Source organism: Miniopterus schreibersii, assembly GCF_964146895.1.
Source record: "Miniopterus schreibersii genome assembly, chromosome: 3".
NCBI lineage: Eukaryota > Metazoa > Chordata > Mammalia > Chiroptera > Miniopteridae > Miniopterus > Miniopterus schreibersii.
In genome coordinates, this window is record NC_138103.1 from 699,099 (window position 1) to 719,638 (window position 20,540).

General features: G+C 53.5%; 1 protein-coding gene and 1 pseudogene across 4 annotated transcripts; one reads left to right on the top strand and one right to left on the bottom strand.

The window, feature by feature from the left end:
- Nucleotides 1-774: 774 nt before the first annotated feature.
- KDM8 (lysine demethylase 8) lies at nt 775-19,415 on the bottom strand. 3 transcript variants are annotated; one of them, XR_013998510.1, is made up of 9 exons: nt 19,322-19,415; nt 16,220-16,742; nt 14,145-14,311; nt 13,692-13,824; nt 8,964-9,008; nt 3,101-3,250; nt 2,263-2,355; nt 1,887-2,183; nt 978-1,283 (listed from the first exon to the last, which is right to left on the bottom strand). XR_013998510.1 is itself a non-coding variant. In XM_081133162.1 (8 exons), the coding sequence occupies exons 2-8, from the start codon at nt 16,712-16,714 to the stop codon at nt 2,019-2,021; spliced, it is 1,248 nt and encodes a 415-aa protein (XP_080989288.1). In that variant the 5' UTR covers nt 16,715-16,742; nt 19,322-19,412; the 3' UTR covers nt 775-2,018. The 3 variants fall into 3 exon arrangements, 2 of the variants coding, with proteins under 2 accessions (XP_080989288.1, XP_080989289.1); XM_081133162.1 differs by having other exon boundaries at nt 775-2,183; nt 19,322-19,412; XM_081133163.1 differs by lacking the exon at nt 8,964-9,008 and having other exon boundaries at nt 775-2,183; nt 19,322-19,412.
- LOC308555202 (heterogeneous nuclear ribonucleoprotein A1 pseudogene) lies at nt 9,491-10,524 on the top strand (annotated as a pseudogene). Its single transcript has one exon. The product of its transcript is annotated as a heterogeneous nuclear ribonucleoprotein A1 pseudogene (transcript).
- Nucleotides 19,416-20,540: the final 1,125 nt, after the last annotated feature.

The window sequence follows — 20,540 nt, forward strand, 5'->3', positions numbered from 1 at the left end:
TGGCCCCCTGGCTCCAGGCCCACGCTCTGTCTCCTTGTGTCCTTCCAGACCCACCTCTGGCCTGACTCCCCTGGTCCCATTCTTCCTCCTTCGTGTGACCACCTCACACGGCTGCCACTAGCCTCCAGCACCATGATTACTGCCACCGCGATGGACTTCTCCCCCCGCCCCCCGACTGCCTGCTCCTGAGGCCTGGGGATGGCCTGCTCTTCTGTCCTCGGTGCCAGAATGCTGCTTGCCCAGAACAGACTTGTGGGACTGAGCCCTTACCCTGTGGGATCTGACACTCCCTCAGGTAGACAGTGTCAGAACTGCAGTAAACTGTAGGACACCCAGCTGGTGTCACAGAACTGCTTAGTGTGGAATCCGCCCCCCACGGTGACCAGAAGTGTCAGTAGTATTCCAAGAACCTTGTAATGAAAAGGGAAACAATGGAGCTTTATCCTTAACACCTGCCATTACAAATGACCCGTGGTCACTGTGTGCATCATGCATCTTCGACCAGCTTTCTGCTGCCCCTTAGGACGGATTTGCAGAGCGGGATGACCAGGACCCAAGGTGCGCACACGCCTGTAAGGCTTGGTTTCTGCTGAGATTCGGTCAAGCTAAACTGCCAGCAGGACATCTCCCCATCAACACTCAGTACGAGTTTTAAACATGTTGCTATAATTTAGTTGGTAGCTTTGTTTCAACTGCATATTTTTGAGTATTATTAAGATTGTACTTTCTTTAAGGTTTATTATAAGCTTTTAAAATTTCTTTTATGATTCATTTGGAACAGATTGTTTACCTCACAGTCATGGTGTGACGAATGTCAAACCCAGACAATACTGCATAAATGTCACTGATCAGAGATCCTCCCGGCAAGCCGGGGCCGGGGATGTTTCTGGTGTTGGCTGTTGGGATCTGCCTGCCTGTCTTCAGCCACAGGGCTGGGGAAAGTCTTAATGGTCGACCACAAACAACAAACCACATTTATATAAACAAAACCAACACGTTTTATATAACAAAATAGATGCACATGGAAAGCCCGATGTTTGGGCCTCTCCCCAGAGTAGTGACCTGGGGGGATGGAGCTGGCAGGGGGAGGGGGCAGGAGGGCCTTCTAGGTGCTGTGAGGGTTCTCTTTCTTGCTTTGGGAACAGTTTCCTGGGAGGGTACACAGGTGAAATTTGTCCAGCTTAGAAGATTCCGGGCAGTTCTGTGAAGTCGGACTGCACCTCAGCAACGACAGCGCAGACAGAAATAGAGCTCAGCTCCAGTGTCGTCCAGATACGCCAAGGCTGTGGGTTCGATCCCCATCAGGGCACATTCAAGAATCAACCAATGAGGCATGAATAAGTGGAACAACAAATCTCTCTTTCTCTCTCTCCCTTCCTCTCTAAAGTGAACACATAAAAGTAAAAAAAGAAACGTCCCCAGACTCCCCATTACCAGCAGAGGTCTGGGCTCCCCAGCAAGCTGATAGGGACCTTCCCCTCGACCAGGGCCATGCCGACCTCTCCAGAGCTGCAGGTTACGGTGTCTAGAGAGGCCCAGTCATAACAAACAAGTATGTAACAATGGTGATGATTACTGAGATCAGTGACAGCTACTGTTGGTGGAGCAGCAGGGCTCTGCACACACTCCACCACGCAGACCCTCCCTCTGTGACGACAATGCTCCCAGTTTTCTAGGTGGAGACACACTTGCCACAGATCACAAGGCAGTTAAGCAACAGGGCCAGGTTTAAACCCAGGCAGCCAACCTCAGAGCCCAGGCTCTGCCAGGGCACAGGCTGCCTGCCTGTTCGTGTCCCAAACACGTCAGGCCTCATGACACCTATGACTCGCAGTGTGACCTAGTGTCCTTCTGGGCTCTCGCCTGCCTGCCTCTGCCGCACATACCTGACCCGGCACTCCTCGCAGTGTCTGCCCAGCGCTGGAGCTTGGCCCCCAGGGAAGGCTTCTTCAGGGCCCAGGCTAGTCAGCTTGTCACCAGGTTCCAGGATCCAGTGCCAGGCTGGGCACAGAGCACACCTATGACCACCAGAAGCTGACCGAGAAGCTCAGGTCGAGGGCCCGCACATAATGCCAGTATTTAACCGGGATGAACAGGAGCTCTCCAGGGGACAGGATGCAGGACAGGAATGGGGCCTCAGCAAACTTGGGGAACTTCTCTAAGTCAGGATTCTCCACGTCAACCTGAGGAAAGCAGAAGTCACGTGCCTGGTCTCTTGAGATGGGGTGGGGAGAGGGGCTGCGATGCCACACTGGGTCCCACCTGGCTTGTGTTATGAAGAAGGTGCGTGTCGTGAGGATACAAAGCTTCCGACTCCTGTGGGGAATACAGCCGTATATACTTCCTCCCGAGGACCTGGAAGAGAGACCCGTCCATCAGTGGGCTGGTGACCTCACCTCCCACGGCTCCCATCCTGACTGCAGGCCCCGGAGCCCACACCCTCCCTTGCCTCTCTGTACCTTTCCGTATGCTGTTCCCTGTGACCAGCCAGAGCCATCCCCACCGCACACGTGCTGATCCCAGGGGGCTTCCCTCCAGATACATTCTAACCCAGTGAGCTCGGCACTGTGGCTGACAGCTAGGCACTTTCTGTGGCAGCCACCATTCCAGAGCCTTACGTGGACCAGCTCTGACCCTCACAGCAAGGGATGGGCAGTCTGCCTCTGTGCACAGGTCCGCCTGGCTGGAAGCATGTTCTCATCGGTTTGACCCTCTGCTTAGGAAAACCTAAGGTGGCTTTACAAGCTGCCCTCCCTTTGCCCTCTTCGGGGTCTCAGGAAAACCATTAGGGATATTCCTCATTTGGAGAGAGGGTTTTGGCAGGGAGAAGCCAGCAAGGCCGGGGGCAGGAGGGGAGAGGAGCTCGCTCCATCCCACCCAGCTGCTCTGGCCCTGCTCTGTGGGAGAGGATGAGCCGGCTCCAGGAAGCACACCGGGAAGCAGCTCCCCACACGCCCCCAGCCTGGTGCTCTTCCTGTCTCCAGGTGTCTACAGCCAGGCCAGTCGGTGCTGCAGCCCTGGTGTGTAAAGGTAGGTTGTGTGGTGGGCTCGGGGCTGGGCCGGGAGTGGAAGAGGGTCGGTGCTCTGGAGTGACTCCCACCTGGGCCAGGAAGTTCTGCTGGGGATCCTGATGAAGGGGGGACACGGTGCCTGGGGGCCCAAACCAGGCATTGACGGTGATCTCTTCCTCCTCCCCATCGCCCAGGCAGCAGTAGTCAGGAATGCTGATGTCCTGCTTCAGCTCCGGGACCTGTGGGTGGCAGAGCAGACAGGAAGGCTGAGACCAGGCCTGGGGGCGGCGCCAGGCCAGAAGTCAAATGACTGTGACAGAAGGGCCACACACACAGTCCTCTTGTGTAATAACATGACTGTACCCACAATTGCTGTCACAGGAATTAAAAACTTGATTTAAAAAATACATAATCACTAGGAAAGTGTTACAATTTTATTTTCAGATTTGTTTCCATGTCACATTGTTACAAGGCAGCAGGAGCTAAGGAAATTCCAGGGCAGGTGGAATAGGGGAACTGAGACAGGGAAGTTGAAACAAGGCCACACAGTGTGGGCAATCTGCAGCCAGCCTGCAAGTAACAGGCCATTATCTTCCCAGCCAAGGGCACGTGAGAGAAAGGGTTATGCCCTCCCTAAGGAGAGATGCGGGAAAGGAGGGGAAGGGCAAAGGAAACCAGGGCGGTCTCACTCCCTAAGCAGAGAAGCCAGCAGCCTCAAGGTTTGGCAAAATAAAACCGCCAGGCGCTTCTCAGGAGTTCTGGGAAGGCCAAAGTAAAAAGGGACCTTGAGAATTAATCTGAACCAAAGTACTCAGCAGAGGGATGCTGAGGCCTGCAGACAGCAGGGTCTATAACGCCCGGGACCCCACCCACCTCGCCCTTCAGGTGAGCCGAGAGCGGCCTGTGCTTCACCCGCTGGATGTGTGGATGTGCTCGCCTGCTGCTTTAACAAAGGTGCTTGCTCTAACTGCTGTAATACAATCGGCTTTTCACAGCGCAGCCAGGGTTTCTCGTATAAATGCACTGACATGAGAAGACCAGGGTCGAGGTTGGGGACAGTCCTCTCCAGCTGACTCAGGGGCTGTCTGGTAGCACCTCTCTGGGGCCCCTGGGGTGTGCCTCTAATGATATGCATTTTTTGTTTGTTTCCTTTTTAAAAAACCTAATACCAGTGCTTTTTACTGTGCTTAAAGATAAACCAGTTGGTAATTTTCTAAAGAGTTAATTATTTTTAAAAATCAAGTTAAGGAACAAACAAAAAGAAAATGGGATTGACTTTTACATCTCTGAAGGGAAAATTGCCCAAATTTACTAATGGTAGAGCAATGACAACAGGGATGTGCTAAGTAATTTAATTATAAAGACGAGTAGACTAGGAAACCTACTTGAACTAGTCTGGTAAAGAAGGGTTAGTGTACACAGTTCATACCAAATAATAAGAACCCAAATACAAAGGACAAAGACGAGATTAATAAACAAAAATGAATTAGATATAAGGGCGTGATTCAGTCGCACTAGCAGAAAAATCCGAAGGAAATGTTTTCCTTTCCCGCTAATCAAAGGAGCAGAGACTGAAGAAGTGTGGCACCAGCCCGTGGGTGAGGAAGTGGTGGAGGGGCGGGCGCTCTCCTGCAGGGCTGCCTGTGGGCCAGCGGTGAAGCCACCCCATCACAGGTGTTCGAGCCTTCACATTCTTTGACCCAGATGGTCCCTGTGCTGCTGTGTGGGGGCACTGGGGTGCCTCAAGGAGGCTGTGCTGCTCCCGCTCACAGGTCACACAGCTCGCAGCTCACAGCTCACAGGACGGAGGCTGCAGGAGACAGCTACCTGCCCGGGGCACCATCAGTGTCTGATGTCAGCAGCCTGACGAGATGCGCTCCAAGACTGCCACCACCGGCTCCTCCAGTGCCTCCTCACCCCTACCTCCTCCCCAGCCCACGCCCTCTTTGGAAAAGGCATTCTGACACCTCTGCCTCAGGGGAAGGGTGAAAGGGGAGGGCACCTAAAATTAAGGCGTGGCTTCTAGGCTTTCTCCTTTTAAAAGCCCAGGAAGGTATAAAGCATGTTTCCAGAGGTGGCAGAAACAGGTGGGGCATAGAAACCATCTGATGAGACAGCAGGCCCTGAGTTTGCGCTTAATGCAGTGAGGGAGGCCATCTCTTCAACATTTTCACTGCAAGCTCAGCACATTTTATGCTCACAACCAGATTTACCTTTATGGCTTTAACACATGTGATTCTTTTAGGGCCCAGGCTTCAGTTTCTCTTTAATTTCCCAGAGCCTCAGGGCCAGTGCCAAAAGAGCAGGTTTGGGCAGGGTGGCACTGGTTTTGGCCTCATTTGGAAAGAACCAGCCAGCGGCTCACTGAAGACATCTCTCACTCTGAATGAACCCACTTCCTGACCTGACCTTCAGCGCGGACCCCACCAGAGCCAGCCTACAGCCCCATGCTTAGGGTGTCTCCTGGTAGGACAATCTCTGAACCCAGTAGCATTTTCCAAGCTTGAGAGGCATGGAAACAAAGCTGCCCAGGAACTGCCTCTGCTACTCTACTCAGGTATTTTCAGAGTAAGCACTCTGGTCTCCAGGGTACCACAAGGAGACTGGCCATTCCTTCGGTAGCAGCTACTCCCAGTTCCGGTTGCTGGATAAGAAAGTGCTGATCACTAAGAGCAGCTGGAATGTTCTGCAGGCAGCCCTGCAGTCTGTACTCTAAGTTGGCCTCAAGCAGCCTGTGTGGAAACGGTGCTGTGTGCGCTGCTCTGGGCGAAGGTAGCAGGTCCCTGTCCCGTGCGGGGCCCTCAAGCTGTGTGCAAGATTCCAAAAGGCTCTGGGAACCTCCCCACAGCAGCTTCCCCAAGGCCACACGGCCCTAAGGAATGCTGAGAAGCTGACTGGTTACTGATGACATCATCAGGATTTCCGAAAGGTGATTGGTCGATGTTATCAGAGCACTGGCCAAGGATTCCAAGACCCCAAGAGAAGAAAGCTCCTGCAGTAAGACTTATAATTAAAAACAGGCCTAGTGTACTAGCCAAAATATTCTAAAACACGGGGTCCCTAGGAAGAAAGTAAGTGATTTGGGGGCAAGTGGTTTTGAGTGGGAGCCACTGAGCTTCAAATAGGCAGAGAAGGCCCAGAAAGCAGTGCAGAGGCCTGCCAGGCACCCTCTGCGCCAGGGCGAAGCCCCAAGGTGGGCTGCTCAGACTTCCCCTAACAGAGCTCTGAACAGCAGAGGTGAAAACACCCCTGGGGGCCCAGATAAAGATGCTGGTGGCCGTGCAACAGCCATGATATCTTCAGAGTAATCACAAGCTTTGCCTTCTCCTCAGGCTTCCTCTAGTTCTACTCAGATGGCAGGTGGCTGCTCCAGGGCAGGGGGTCAAGTTTACACTGTGGCTTCAAGGGGCCCCTGTGTGGCTGTGCCACATATCACTGAGGTCAGGGGAGATGCTAGTCTTTTGGGATCACACAGTAGGGCTGATCAATTAGAACCCCCTTTTCCTCTTAGCAGAAGTTCAGGAGGCAGAACCTGTAAGTCCTAAGAGGGGAGGTCCAGGAAAGAAATACAGCACACCAGCCCTTTTTAACATCAGGCTGGGAGGTTCCTGGAGGCTGGCACAGCCCCAGCTGGCACAGCCCCTGTCAGGACAGGCAGTGAGGGCAGCCCTCGCCTCAGCAGCAGACATGGCAGCACTGGCAGACAGGGGCCCAGCTCACGCTTGGCTGTGGTCCTGACCCCGACTGACCTGCCTGGCCTTGCCTCCTGCCAGGAGCTGCCCTCCCTGGGCATTCCTGCTGAGCTCCCACCATGAGTGTCTGGCCTGGCGGAGATCACATCAGCCTCTCTCCTGGACTCCTCAGCCAGTTGGTTGGCTCCCAAATCTAGGAATCTACCTTGATTGTTCCCTTTCCCTCAACCTCTGCCATCCACCAGTGTCCAGGGGCCAGCTCTCCACATGTACCTTAACCCTGTCTACCTCCACGGGCATTAGCCAGCTCTGGGCCATTGCAGCTACCTCCTGATGGTCTCCCTGCCTCCACGTCTGCCCACATTACACTCATCTCCAGAAAGTGGCCAGATGCAGGACCACCCTCCAGTTCCCCATCACATTCAGAAACCTGTCCTTCCTCACCCAGCCCCCACCTACCTCTCAGACCCACTTGCTGCTTTCCGTCCCCTGAAGGTGAAAGTTCACTCCTGTTGCCCTCCTAGCTGGCCTGCCCTTTCTTACCTCCTCACATGGCTGGCCCCTGCTCATCTTTTGGATTGCTGCTCAAATGTTACCTTCTCAAGACACCTTCCCTGACTGCCCATCTAGAGAGCCTTCTCCTGCCCAGCCTCCTGTGAGGTTGCCTCTTATTTTCCTTGGGGCACTCATCACCATCTGATGTGCTGGTTGTAGGTCCACTGGGGCAGGGGAGTCACTCCGACTTCTTTAGCCCTGTATCCAGGGCGGAGCCCAGGGCTTGGCACACAGGGTCCATGCCCCTCAGTCCTGACCCAGCCACACCCCCAAGTGCCAAGTGAGGAAGGGAGCGGGGGACGAGGAAGGGACTGGGTAGAACACCAACCTTCACTCACTGCCCCAGGATGAGCCTTCCTCTGACTGACCCAGCGTCCTAACCAGACAGCATTGAAAACATGGAGCGCCACAGGATTCCTGCCACTTTGCTTTGCTTGCATTTAAAAACAAAGTCTATTTTTCTCATGATGAGAGCACATCATTATAGATGATTTGGAAACTGCAGAAATGACAAGCAAAGGCCACTCAGCGCCCACAATCACTGGTTTCTTTTGTGCACTTCTCCCTCCTCAGCCCAGCTAAGAGCATTCTTTGCAGTCATGCACACTGGTTTTCTCACGTCCCACAGCCAGGCGGCCCCCAGTTCCCATACCGCTTCCTGAGCTCCGTGTTTGGCAGCGCTGGAACCTGTCGCCTGAGCCCAGTCACCGGGCCCGGGATGGAGGCTGCACTGCTGACAGCTCCCAGTGATGCCAATGCTGGCCGGGGACACACTCTGATGCCTGTCTGCAGGGGGCTGATGTGTGACAGAGAAAGAGCCAAAGCGGCACCTCTGCTCCCTGCACGTTGTTTCTCTTCTCACCCCTGGTCACTATCCCTAGCAAGTACCCTGGATTCTTTTGGAAATACCACCTCTTACTGGGAACCCTCCTGCTAAAAACCTTGCAGGGCTCCTCACCGTCTTCCAGATAAATCTGAGTTCTTGGCCTGGCATTCAAGGCCCTCCCTGGATTGGCCCCAGCCTCCCTCTTTACCCTCTCCCTGCTCTGCAATTCTGGACGAACCCTCCCAGGATGGTTGATGCACCCAGAACCTGGGGCATGTCCCACTCCACCCCTCTGGGCCTCTTCAAGTGACGCTCTGCTCACTGGGAGTGCCCTCTGCCTCCAGCCTCGCTGGGCCCTCTTCCTCTCAGCTGCAGCCTGCAACCCCTTCCTTCTTCAGTCTTCAACAGTGTCCTCAGGGCCTTTCATCTGGCCCACCAGGACTGGGTACCCAGATAATTAAACCTGGCCCCTGCCAGGAGCCTGCAGGACCAGGGGTGGGGAGACAGCCTTGCTAGGAGACATTTGAGATGTGGTAAGGGCGGTGCCAGAACCTGTCCAGAAAACTTGCAGGGAAGGCAGTGACTCACTTTTCCTGGGTCAGGTCAGAGTCTGCTGCCCTCGCCTGGCTTCCAGGACCCCTTCCCCAGTTCTGACCACACCTGATGCTTGTGGACTCACCTTCCTCCCCCAGTCCTGGGGCCCTGGGCTCAGCCTCTCAGGCCTGGTGGCCTTGCCTGCTTCCTTGCTGCTCACTGCAGGGAGTGGCACCAATGGGTGCCAAAGAGGCTGCTACACCCTTTGCTGCCCTCTGGGGTCAAAGCCCAAGAAGGGGGTAGGGGAGCTGAGAGTGAATGCCAGAGGAGCGTGGTCTGACTTACCTGGTCAAAGAGCTGGTGCTGGGCCAGGTACCCGACGTTCCTTGGCTAGTCCATGGGAGAAAAACCAGAGGTGACACAGAAAGCCCGTTAGTGTGAGATGGACGCCCTCCAGGGGCTACTACTGTTTAGCTGGGTCTCAGCACCTGCATGCTCCTGCCCTAGCCCTGGGCAGCCGCCCCGATGGCCCTTCTCGGTCCTGCTGGTCCCCCTCCTCCGGCCCATGGGCTTATATGATCTCCCTCCTGAGCAGGACTGGCTGCTGGGGGAGACGAGGGATCTGGTGCTGCCCCTGCCACAGAGGTTGCCCGGAGTTTGTCACCCTGTACCCCAGGGATCAGTTTCCTCAAATTGAAAACAAAGGGGCAGGCCCTAGCCTGGTAGGTCATTTGGTTAGAGCATTATCCCTATATACCAAGGTTGTGGGTTCAACCCCTGGTCAGGGCACATACAAGAATCAACCAATGAATGCGTAAGTGAAATAAAGTATCAATGTTTCTCTCTCTTCCTTGCTCTAAAATCACTTTTTAAAAAAAAGGGCAGATACGTTTGTTGGATCATTCCTTTTTGCCGGTGGACTCCGCCGAGTCAGCATCGTTGGAGTCTCCCCTCTCACAGTCATCACATCTAAGTCCGAGTCTCACCAAGAGCCGGAACAGCTGCAGAACCTCTTTATTGGAGGTTTGAGCTTTGAAACAACCCGTGAGTCTGAGGAGCCACGTTGAGCCATGTGGAAGCTCACAGACTGTGGAGATGAGATCAAACACCAAGCGCCCCAGAGGCTTTGGGTCTGTCACGTGGGCCGCTGTGGAGGACATGGATGCAGCCACAAATGCAGGGCCACGCGAGGTAGAGGGAAGAGTGTGGAGCCGAGAAGGCTGTCCCAAGAAGAGTCTCAAAGACCTGGTGCCCACTTTCGTCGGGGTACTGAAGATGACACTGGAGATGTCACCTAAGAGGTTTTTTGAACAGTGTGGGAAAGCTTAAGTGATTGAAATCATGACTGACCAAGGAGTGACAAAGAGAGGTTTGCTTCTGTAACCTTTGATGACCATGACTCTAAACAAGGCTGTCATTCAGAAATACCATACTGTGAATGGCCACAACTGTGAAGCAAGCAAGAGATGGCTAGAGCTTCACACAGCCAAATAGGTTGAAGTGACCGTGGAGGTGGTTTTGGTGGGAATGACAGCTTTGGTTGTAGCCGTGGTGGTGGTGTAGGTATGGTGGCAGTGGGGATGGTTGTAATAGATTTGGTAATGATGGAAGCAATTTTGGAGGTGGTGAAAGCTACAATGGTTTTGGCAACTACAACACTCAATCTTCAAATTTTGGACCTATGAAAGGAGGAATTTTGGAGGCAGAAGCTCTGGCCCGTGGTGGTGGAGGACAATACTTTGCCAAACCACGAAACTAAGGTGGCTTTGTCGGTTCCAGCAGCAGCAATAGCTATGGCAGTGGCAGGTTTTAATTCCTGCCAGGAAACAAAGCTCAGCAGGAGAGGAGAGCCAGGGAAGCTACCAGTTACAACAGATTTGTGAACTCAGCCAAGGAGAGTGGTGGCAGGGCCCAGCTGCTACAAAGAAGACATATTCTAGACAATACTCATGTGAATGGGCAAAAACCGCGAGGACTGCATTTGTGACTGGTTATTTTAGGTTCTGTTCTGTGGAAAGTGTAAAGCATTCCAACAAAGGGTTTTAAAGTAGATTTCTTTTTTATCCATGCTATTGATTGCTACATGGAATCATCTGATCATGACACTGAATAAATGTCTTTTATCAAATATGTCATGCAGTCCACTCTGAAGTCCAATCTTGGTAAATTATCCCAACAGTGTGAAGTCAGAATTCCTTCAGGGTGATGCCAGGTTCCATTTGAAACTTATTTACAACCTTCTGAAGCCAGTGTCTTCAAAAACCTTGGTGTAGCTGAATTGATAGTGACTATGTTGTGACCTGGAGTTCACCATTAAAAGCGTCACCCAAGCGGAGTCACGGAGTTTATGTGGTTATCAATTACTGTTGGCACATCCTATGCAATATATCTAAACTGAATTATAGTACCAGATAAAATTATAGATGAGAATGAAGCTTGTGTATCACCCACTATCATGTGTGATCAATAAACGATTTAATATCCTCTTAGGAAAAAAATGAAAGGGCTGTACACATGATTTTAAAAAAATATAAATGGAATCATACTATATTACTTTAAAATCTGCTTTTTTCATCTAGTAATACATTATAAATCTCTCTTCAAGTCGATACATATGTGTCAGACTCATTCCTTTGATGGATACACGTTGTGTAGACAGACACGTTATTAAACTCACCTCTCCCCCTATTGGTGGACATTGGGGCTGTTCTGCCCATTTGGGTTGTTTTGCCAGTGTTTCAATAAACAGCCTAATATTCTGGTCCTTATATTCGTGCACGTCCAAAAGTAGGCCAATTGAGTCAAGAAGTATGCATTTTAAATTTTCATAGCTCTGCCAGGTTATCTTCCTCGAAGTTAAATAACTTACACTCTTTCCAGGATTCACTGTGAGTGCCCATTTTCCCACATCTTTGGAGATTATCATTGTGTGAAAAGGTCAGCTTCTTACACAGAGCTCCGCGCCAGGGCTTCTCTGCAGGTTCCCACAGCCTCCCTGAGGACCCGCGGGGGCGGAGCCGGCTTTGGTCTCATGGCTCTAAGGCTGAAACAGGGAAGTAAAGAACCAGGATTCCTGGAAAATCTGTCTTTCTGCTTCTCTCCTTCATTCCCTTTTCCTTCGGACAAACACTGAGAGTTCACAAAATGCCAGGCCGCATGCTAAGCGCTGGGCAGAGCCAGATGTGATGTGACGCGAGGACACCACCTGCACCACAGGTAAGCCAGCGCCGCTCGGGCCGTGCTTAGAGTTCCACGTGTTACCCTCGCAGCGCCCCTATGAAGCATCGGTAACCTCTCACTAACCCCTACGCACCCTAACTAACCAAAAGTCGGCACTGACACAGCCAGGACCAGCGCTGGATCCTGGGCTAGGCCTGAAGCCGCAGCGCACATCCCGCCCGCTGCCCCTGGTTACGCCTTTGCCAACCCCCAGGTTTCTCCCCAGCGGATGGAGACTGCGGACCTCCCACGCCTACAAGCAGAGGCAGCTCGTCTCCAGGCCAGGCTCCCCTTTCCAGGCCTCCACGTGACAGTGAACTGAGCAGACACGGGGGTAGGGGAGGAACGCAGGGGAAGCAGCAATGAAAGGACGTCTGGGCGCAGTCCCGGAGGCGCCTACAGCACAGTGAACCCGCCAAGCCAAGTGCCCGCGGAGGAGGCTGGAAACGCGAGTGCCGGAGACGGGATCAAGAAAGGTGACCGGGCCGTCCCTCAGGAGTTCAGCCACAACGTTGGGAAGGCCCGGAGGAGAAACTTAGCTCCCATGGTCACAGACCTGGACCCGCTGATTGCAGCAGACCCATGACCAAGTCTGGCCGGGGCTTTACAGAGCCGTGCGGGCTGCTGGGAGTGTGGAAGAGCTGCAAGGCACTGACGCTGACTCCCACACCTGGTCAATGACCTTGCCCACCACTAATTGGGTGCACATCCCTCCCCCGAGGGTCTGTGCACCCACTTACAGGCTCTCTGCTCCCAGCCAGCAGGGACAGTTCAGGCACCTCCGCAGACAACCTGCATTCTCTGCCACCCCGCCCTTACTGTTAAGAATCTGAAATGAGAAAAGGGTGCAGCTGCTTTAGAAAACAGTTTAGCAGTTCCTCAAAAGTTAAACAGAGCTGCCACGTGGAGTTACCACAATTCCACTTAGTATATACCTAAAAGAAACAAAACCCTATGTTCACACAAAAACGTGTACACGAGTGTTCAGAGGAGTTTTCTTTTTCTAATCCTCACCGAGGATATGTTTTTATTGATTTTAGAGAGGGATACAGAGGAGGGAGAGAGAGACATCAATGTGAGAGAGAAATATCGATTGGTTGTCTCCCATACGTGCCCCGACCAGGGATTAAACCCACAACCTAGGTATGCTCCCTGACTGGGAATTGAACCCACGCCTTTGTGATGTTCTGGAGGAGGCTCCAAGTAGCTGAGCCGCCCAGCCAGGGCTATAGCAGCATTTTTTATACCAGCCAAAAGCGCACACAACCCAAATGGATATCACCTGATAAATGGACAAACAAAATGTGGTCTCTCCATACAATTGAATATTACCCAGCCGTAAGAAAAAATGAGGCAGTGCACTGATAAATGGTACAACAGAGATGAACCTTGAAAACCTTGGTGCTCAGTGACGGAAGCCAGACACCGAGGGCTACATATTGTATAACTCCATCTATAGGAAATGTCCAGAAGTGGCAAATCCATAAACAGTAAGCAGATTAACAGTTGCTGAGGGACAGGGGTGAGGGGCGTGGGGAGTTACTATTACTTAGTTTGGGGTTTCTTTGGGGTGACAAAAATGTTCTGGAATTACATAGTAGTGATGGTTGCACTATCTTAGAATATACTCGAAACCACTGAAATGTACAACAAAAATTTTTGAAATGAGTCCCTCATGTCCTGTCTGCCCACCTGCCTACCCAGCAGCCTGCCTTTCTGGCTGTGGCCAGCCTCCTAACTGCTTAAAGACTGATTACTCCAAAACCTTCCAGTGCAATGCATGAGCTTATTTGCTCAAATGTAATGTGTTTTCCCCCTTGTATGTATTAGGAGAAAGGAGTCAGAAAGACATACCTCATTCAGGATGTATTTGCTGATGAACTCACTGACCGTCATGAGTCTCTGGGACCATTCCTCATCTGTGTACCTGGAGCCCACTTCCACTGGGACAGTTCGGCAGCCAGCAATTTCTTGGATATACTCCAAACTATTAGAAAAGTATGCATCGTCATTTCATCAGTATTGCCAGTGCTTGCTGGGCAATGTGATAGACCTGGAGATCTTCAGCAAGTTACTTAACCTTGCTGAGTCCTTGCTCACCACCGCAAAATGGCGGTGACAATGCTCCAACCCCTGAGCCACTTGGCCAGGCTGTCAGTTCTTGTTTAACCCTTGGCCACCCACCCCAGGGCCCAGTAGAGACCTGTCCAGGGGTTGTGTGACTGGGGGATGGTGGGGGAGGAGTGCAGGAAACTTTGGGAATGCTAAAATGGGAGGGAAAACCTCTGGCTCTCGGCAGCCACCCACCTCCACTTCTTCATGCACGGCCAATGGTCGGCCACGCCTTGCAAGATCACAGGCCTCTGTGGAATCAAATAGTGCTTCCTGAAGTACTGGAGGGATGGACAGGAAAGCCGGGGAACTGCTTTTTCTGAGCTCATATCTGGAATTGAAACATGGCCACTCCTGGCTTTCTGTTTAAAATCAAAACAAAACAAAATGGCAATCACCAAGGAGAGATGTGCTTTGAGGCACTTCCCTAGGAATCTGCATCAGTGGCAGGCACTTAGGTGTCATGAATATTAATGAGTTAACCTGTATCATCGTTACTGCTGCTGCTACTGCTTACTTCTCATGAGAGCAAGATCTTGTTTTCTTTACCAAGTCATGTCAAATGTTTGTTCAATTATGAAAGTAACAAGTTGCTTTCACAGAAATTCTGCAACAAAGGAACACTTCCTGTCCCACGCACCACCATCTAAAATCAAGAGCGTTCCTCTCCCACCTTCTCCAGACACAGCCCTGATCCATGGGCAGTAACAAATAGGCAACTCTGCCTCTTCCATCCAATGACTTATCTAAAGCAGTGTCCCTGTTACCACCAGTCCTTGCAACGTCTCAGGAGTGGTTGCATCATAATTTAATCATCTACCAACTGACCAACCTGAGTAAGTTACTGTCTCTGAGCTTTAGTCTCCTCCTCTGTTAAACTCCTGGGAGAGCTCTCATGTGTAAAGTACCCAGGATGACTGCCTGGCATGTGTCGCATCCTCTGCCACCTCTGCCGGACCCCAGGCCAGCCCTGCACAGCTGCAGCAGTGCAGCTAACACCCTTCCCTGCACGTGAGCACAGGGCTGTGCAACTGCCTGTTCTCGTCAGTCCCAGCCCTCATCTATGGCAGACTTTTATGTTCACACGTCCCTCATCAAGGAAGGCTTCCCTGAGCACCCTCCATGAAGCTGCCTTCCTCCACTTTTTACAGCCTCACTAGACTGTCAGCGCCAGGAAGACAAGGTCTGGGTCTTTCTGTACCATCACTTAGTGGCCAGCACATCTGGGCCACCACTGGTGCTCAATGAAGCTGCTGAGCAAATCCCCTCTTATAGGCAAGGGAACAGGAGGGTGCAGAAGGGCTGATACTTGCCTGACTCAGGTAGTGGATGGCAGCATGGGAACTTGAGCCCAGGCAGGCTGGCTCCAGAGCCTGAGCTCTCAGCCCCTTAGCTATATACAGTGCCCCAAACCACCCAAGCCATGAATACCAGCCTGGGCGTGAAGTCACTTTCATATGCTTTTGGGACAGACTTAGCATGGGAAAGGGCACTGTAAGCCCTGGGTCAAAGCAGACAGGTATTTGTCTCTTGATCTGCATGTTTGCCCTGCCTTCTCAGGGTCAGTGAATACACTATGTCCATGGCACCCCTGGATATTGTATAAAACCTTGTTAATTTCACAGCTAAAAATGACTGCCTGTTTTCATATTTTTTAAAACCAGAAATGAGGTCAAACATTTCCCACTTCTTTAATAGATGCTTCCTCCTTGTGAATGCACTTGCCCAGAGGTACTTTGTGAGGTCTGTGTGTAGCACTGGCATAGAAACCTTTTCAGTAAACCACGCTCAGTGTCTCAGACTACCCTTTGCCATGTGCACTTAAAATACCAGTAAGGACATGTGCAAGGATATACAGCCAAGTGACCAGAAGACAGCTAGTTGTGGTATCTCCCCCAAACTCAGCAGTGCAGAGACACAGGCAGCCAAAAAAGCGGGTGATACTTCAACCAGCTGACCAAGAAGCTGAAAGAGATGGGCTAACTGGCTGCAGCTCTCACCCATGCAATCCCTGTGAGCTGCTTCTCTCAGGAACCACAAAGCTGCCCCTTCCACCTCTCCTAAAAGGGCACTGCTTCTGCAGAAACTGGAAGAAAAAGCTGAGAAAATAGATGGAACTGTTCTATTTCCAAATAATGGAGATGCTATTTTCAGCCAGAGAGGTCAGCATGCCAAGGCCTCACCTGAAGGGAGGGGTGACTTGTTACTTCTAGAAAAATAGGGCTGTTAGATTACATTAGGCGTGGTCACTGACAATCCCATCAAGATACCTTTATGTGGGGCTGCTCCTGGGCCAGGCCTTGGGCAGGCCTTTTTCCAGGGAGAAGGTGCGTCTGGAGGACGGCAACTACTTTAATGAGAATATCCTCAAAGATGGCTGCTCCCATCAGTAGGCCCATGTCACAGACTCTTAGGGCTGCCACCACGGAGCTAGGGTCCCCAGGAGCTTCACACAGACACATGGCTTTCAGAAGGCAGCCAAAGGCATAAACCCGACGCCAGTCTTTGTCCACATCCTGCCACAGCCCGGTATTGAGTTTCTCCCAGGAATAGTCAAGGATTGCCTCGCTTGTGTGCAGACACTCGCCACTTCTGCCCTGGTAAAAGAGGTCGGTGGCCTGCTGCAGCAGCAGCAGCACACTCCTCTCCATGTTCTCACTGAGGTCCAACTTCAGTTCTTCTTTAGTTCGGGGCAGGAGTGCCCTGAGGGCCTCCTGGAGAGCCCCAGTTCCCGCCAGTGTGTCTCGGTTGCTGTCTTTTGCCATCAGGCCCACTGCCAGCTCAGTCTGAGTGCTGGTGGAGGAACAAATAAAAGTTATAGCAAAACACCATGGTGGACACTTGAATTCATACAATTTTATTTTTAGTAAATAAAACTAGAGTGAAAAAGCTAGATCTGTGATGACATCCAGTGGCCAAAATGTCAACCACTGAGAATTAGAAAACATATAGAGAGGGAGACCACGTACAGACTTGGTCCCCTATAGGTTCCTGCACTTGTCCTTTGTAACACACATCTCATCTGTGATGATTCTTCAATAGTGGTCTTCTCTGCTAGGCATAAACTCTGGGAGGGCAGGGCCCCCATCTGTCTGGGGTCATCACTATCTTCAGGGCCTGGCACAACACCAGGCATGTAGTGGGCATAGGAAAAATATTTGTTCAGAGAACATGTATGGTCCTTGCCTGGAATACTTCCAACATCCCTCCTCTCTGGCAAACCTATCCAACCTTTAGGCCCATCTTTAGTGATCTTCTACGTGAAGCCTGCCAAGACTCTCTGACAGTGTTTTGTGTTCCAATGGTCCTGGAGCTTCTTTCATAGCAGTTGTCACATGTACCGCAAACACCTGCTTACATGTCTCTCTCTAATGCTAGCTTGTGAGCTCTTCCAGGGCAAAAACATTTCTCTACACTTCCCTGGAGCCTACAAGCAATCTGACTCAGAGTAGACACTCAAGGCTATTGAAAAAATAAGACCTTAACTTCTCAGAAGAAACTAGAAATACATTAAACCTATTCAGAAGGGAAAAACATCACAGATGGTGCCTCTGGTAACATGACCCTGGGCACTACACATGGATGGCAGGCCAGTCCTTAGGTAGTATTAACATGTGAATAGGTTCTGCTCAAAATTATGATGATATATATTTAATGACAAGTCATAAAAAATGATATATATTTACAAGTCATAAACTGGAGTTATTCAAGGCAAATTGAGACCTATGGTCAACCTAAATATAGGCCATATGAAGAAGTGGCTTTGTCTTTTCACTTAAAAAGTTTCCTAGAGCTCGACAGTACTGGCTCTAAAAGACATTATTGGTCATAGGCTTTTTCAAAAGGAGGTGAGGGTGAAGACGTCAGGTATAGAAAGAGCCCCAGTAGTCTTGTGTCCCGGCTTTATAAACTAGCCTTCCAGAGTGCCACCTTTATGGGCCTCATGACAGCCTCAAGGGAAGATCAGGTACAGGTTGCATAAAACAGCTTTTCTCAGTGGCTGGTGTCTTGGCTTCTTCCATGAAGATCTGTTGGTGTATAAAACAACAATCTTGGAAAGGGGGATAGATCAAGGTTGTATCAGCTAACCTCTGAGTGCCTTTTTTCTTGGCTTCATAAATCAGCCTACTGTAACCTTTATAAAAGGCTTCTTATTGGTCACATTAAACATCATCCAGAGTGCACAACCTAAGCCGGCCCTTGGTTAGCTGTAAACAGCCCAAATGGGTTCCTACTTGGTTATAAGACACAACCTTGTAGGAAGCCACCAGTCATCCCAGAATTCTCTTAAATTATTATTATTTTTTTTTAAAAAAATCTTTGATTTCAGAGAGGAAAGGAGAGGGAGAGAGAGAGAAACATCAATGATGAGAGAGTCATTGATCAGCTGCCTCCTGCACGCCCCCCACTGGGGATGGAGCCGGTAACCGTGGCATGTGCCCTGACTGGGAATCGAACCCCGATCACCTGGATCCTAGGTCGACGCTCAACCGCTGAGCCGCGCCCGGCAGGGCTCTCTTAAATTATCTTTAAATATCTAAAGCACTTCCCAGAGTAGTCTGTACACTGGCTGGGTGAGACGGCTTCTTGGGGAACCTCACCCCGATTCCCAGAGGGAGTGCGATCAGCCGTATGAACAGCGCATGGAGCCTCAGGCTGCGCTGGGTCAGGACACTGCCTCTCCCTGGCTGTCTGGGAACAGGCTGCCCAAGTAGTTTTGTAATTTCTCCAATTGTATTCTGGCAGCATCTCACAGAAACTGCAAAAACGAGAGCTTTCTGGAGCGCTCTCTGCAAAACCTTCCAGAAAGCTTAATTCACCGGAGCAGGGTACCTTTCGACACTGAGGGTCCTTATGACTGATTAAACGTAGTTCCAGTCCTAGAAAGCATACCCTCCCCTCTACCTACCCCTCAGAGTCCCGGCCTGTCCCCTGGATAATCGGGACCCCCCCCCCCCCGCCTTCCCCAGGCGGCAGGAGCGGGGGCCTGGGCCCCGGCCCGACGCCCGGCCACTGGTCTGGGCCTCCGCAGGCTAAAGACAACACCTAGACCTAAGTTATGTTCCAGACCGGGCCCTACGGTCGTACGGCCGCCTGGCTGCTCCCCCACGAGGCGGACAGAGGGCCGCGGAGGCGCCTTTCCAGGGCCGTCCCCAGCGCCGCCGCCCCGTCGGGCCCCGCCGCGCCGTCCCCCCGCCGGCCGCCAGGCTCCCGCTGGGAGCGGCTGCGCCCGTCCTCGACGGCGCCTTCCACGGGTGACAGCGGCGGTCTCACGCCGAGGCTCGGGCCCCGGGGCGGGCCCGCTAGCGAGGGGCGGGCGAGCCCGCCTGTCCCACGCCGCCGTCCGCGCCCCGCCGGCCGCCGCCGCTCACCTTTGCCTCCTGCGGGCCACACGCGGACCCGGCGCTGGTCACCTCCCGCCCGCGCGGAGGCGGGTCCGTGAGGCGGCCGGCGCGGCCCGCCCTCTAGCCCCGGCCTCCTCCTTGCCCCCCCGCGCCTCCTCGGGCCTCCACTCCCGGGGCTCCGCAGAACCCCGCGGCTCAAGCGCTTCCGGTCGGCGGGTTCCGGGACTAAGCTACCCGCCCGGACGAGGACACGAAAGACCGCGCAGCGCACTAGAGTTGAACCTACGCGGCGTCAAGAACTGCGCAGGCGCAAACAGCTGGCTTAACGCATGCGCAAAACGAAATTCTGAAATCAAACCACTGCCCATGCGCAGGGCCTCCTTCCTACCCCCCGCAGCGCGGCAGCTACGTAGAGCTGCGGCCCCGCCTTCTCAGGGCGCTTGCGCCCGCTCCGCCGTCCCGGACGAGCCTGCCGAGGCGCATGCGCGAGGCCGCCTCGGCTCCGCGCCCGAACACGACGCCTGCGCAGTTCTCCCGCCGCGGGAGGAGCGTTTCGCCCGCGGGCCCCCGCCCACCGTCCGCGCGTCCGCGGCGTGGAGTCGCCCGGGCTGGCGGCGGCTCGCTCCTCCCGGGGCGCACACCGCGGCTGTCTCCCGAGCTGTGGGGCGCCGGCTCGGGCCGCCTCGCGCTCTCCTCGGCTGGTCGGAGGGCGAGCCCGGGGTGGCGGGGCCGGGGGCGGCGCGCCGCGGGGCGTCCGGGCCCCTCCGCCGGCCGCGCGCTCCGGGGACCGCAGTCTCGCCCCTGGGCAGCGGCCCGCCGCCCGCCTCAGCTCCCTGCGTCCAGCTGCGGCCAGCGGCTCAGCCGCGCGGCGCGTGGGCGAGGTCGGTGGGCAGCGCGGCCCGGCCCGTCCTCCGGGGAGGCGCCCGTGCGGCTCGGGGCGCGCTGGGCTTCGGCGGGGCAGCCCCGGGGCTCGGCCCCGAGGGGCCTGGGGGGCGCGCGGGCGGCCGGGCGGGGCCGCGGGCCTGCGGGGCAGCTCCGCACGGGGACGGTCGTGCCCTGGTCAGGGGGGGCGCGGGCCTCGGGGCAGCTCCCCACGGGGCCGGTCGTGCCCTGGTCAGGGGGGGCGCGGGCCTCGGGGCAGCTCCGCACGGGGCCGGTCGTGTCCTGGTCAGGGGGGGCGCGGGCCTCGGGGCAGCTCCCCACGGGGCCGGTCGTGTCCTGGTCAGGGGGGGCGCGGGCCTCGGGG

Excerpts from the sequence above, each read along its gene's own strand:
- KDM8 (XM_081133162.1), bottom strand. The coding sequence starts at position 16,714 with ATGGCAAAAGACAGCAACCGAGACACACTGGCGGGAACTGGGGCTCTC. Across the intron at positions 9,009-13,691 it reads GCAAATACATCCTGAATGAG|CCAAGGAACGTCGGGTACCT; the intron begins GTATGTCTTTCT and ends CCCATGGACTAG. Across the intron at positions 3,251-8,963 it reads AGCACCAGCTCTTTGACCAG|GTCCCGGAGCTGAAGCAGGA; the intron begins GTAAGTCAGACC and ends TGCCACCCACAG.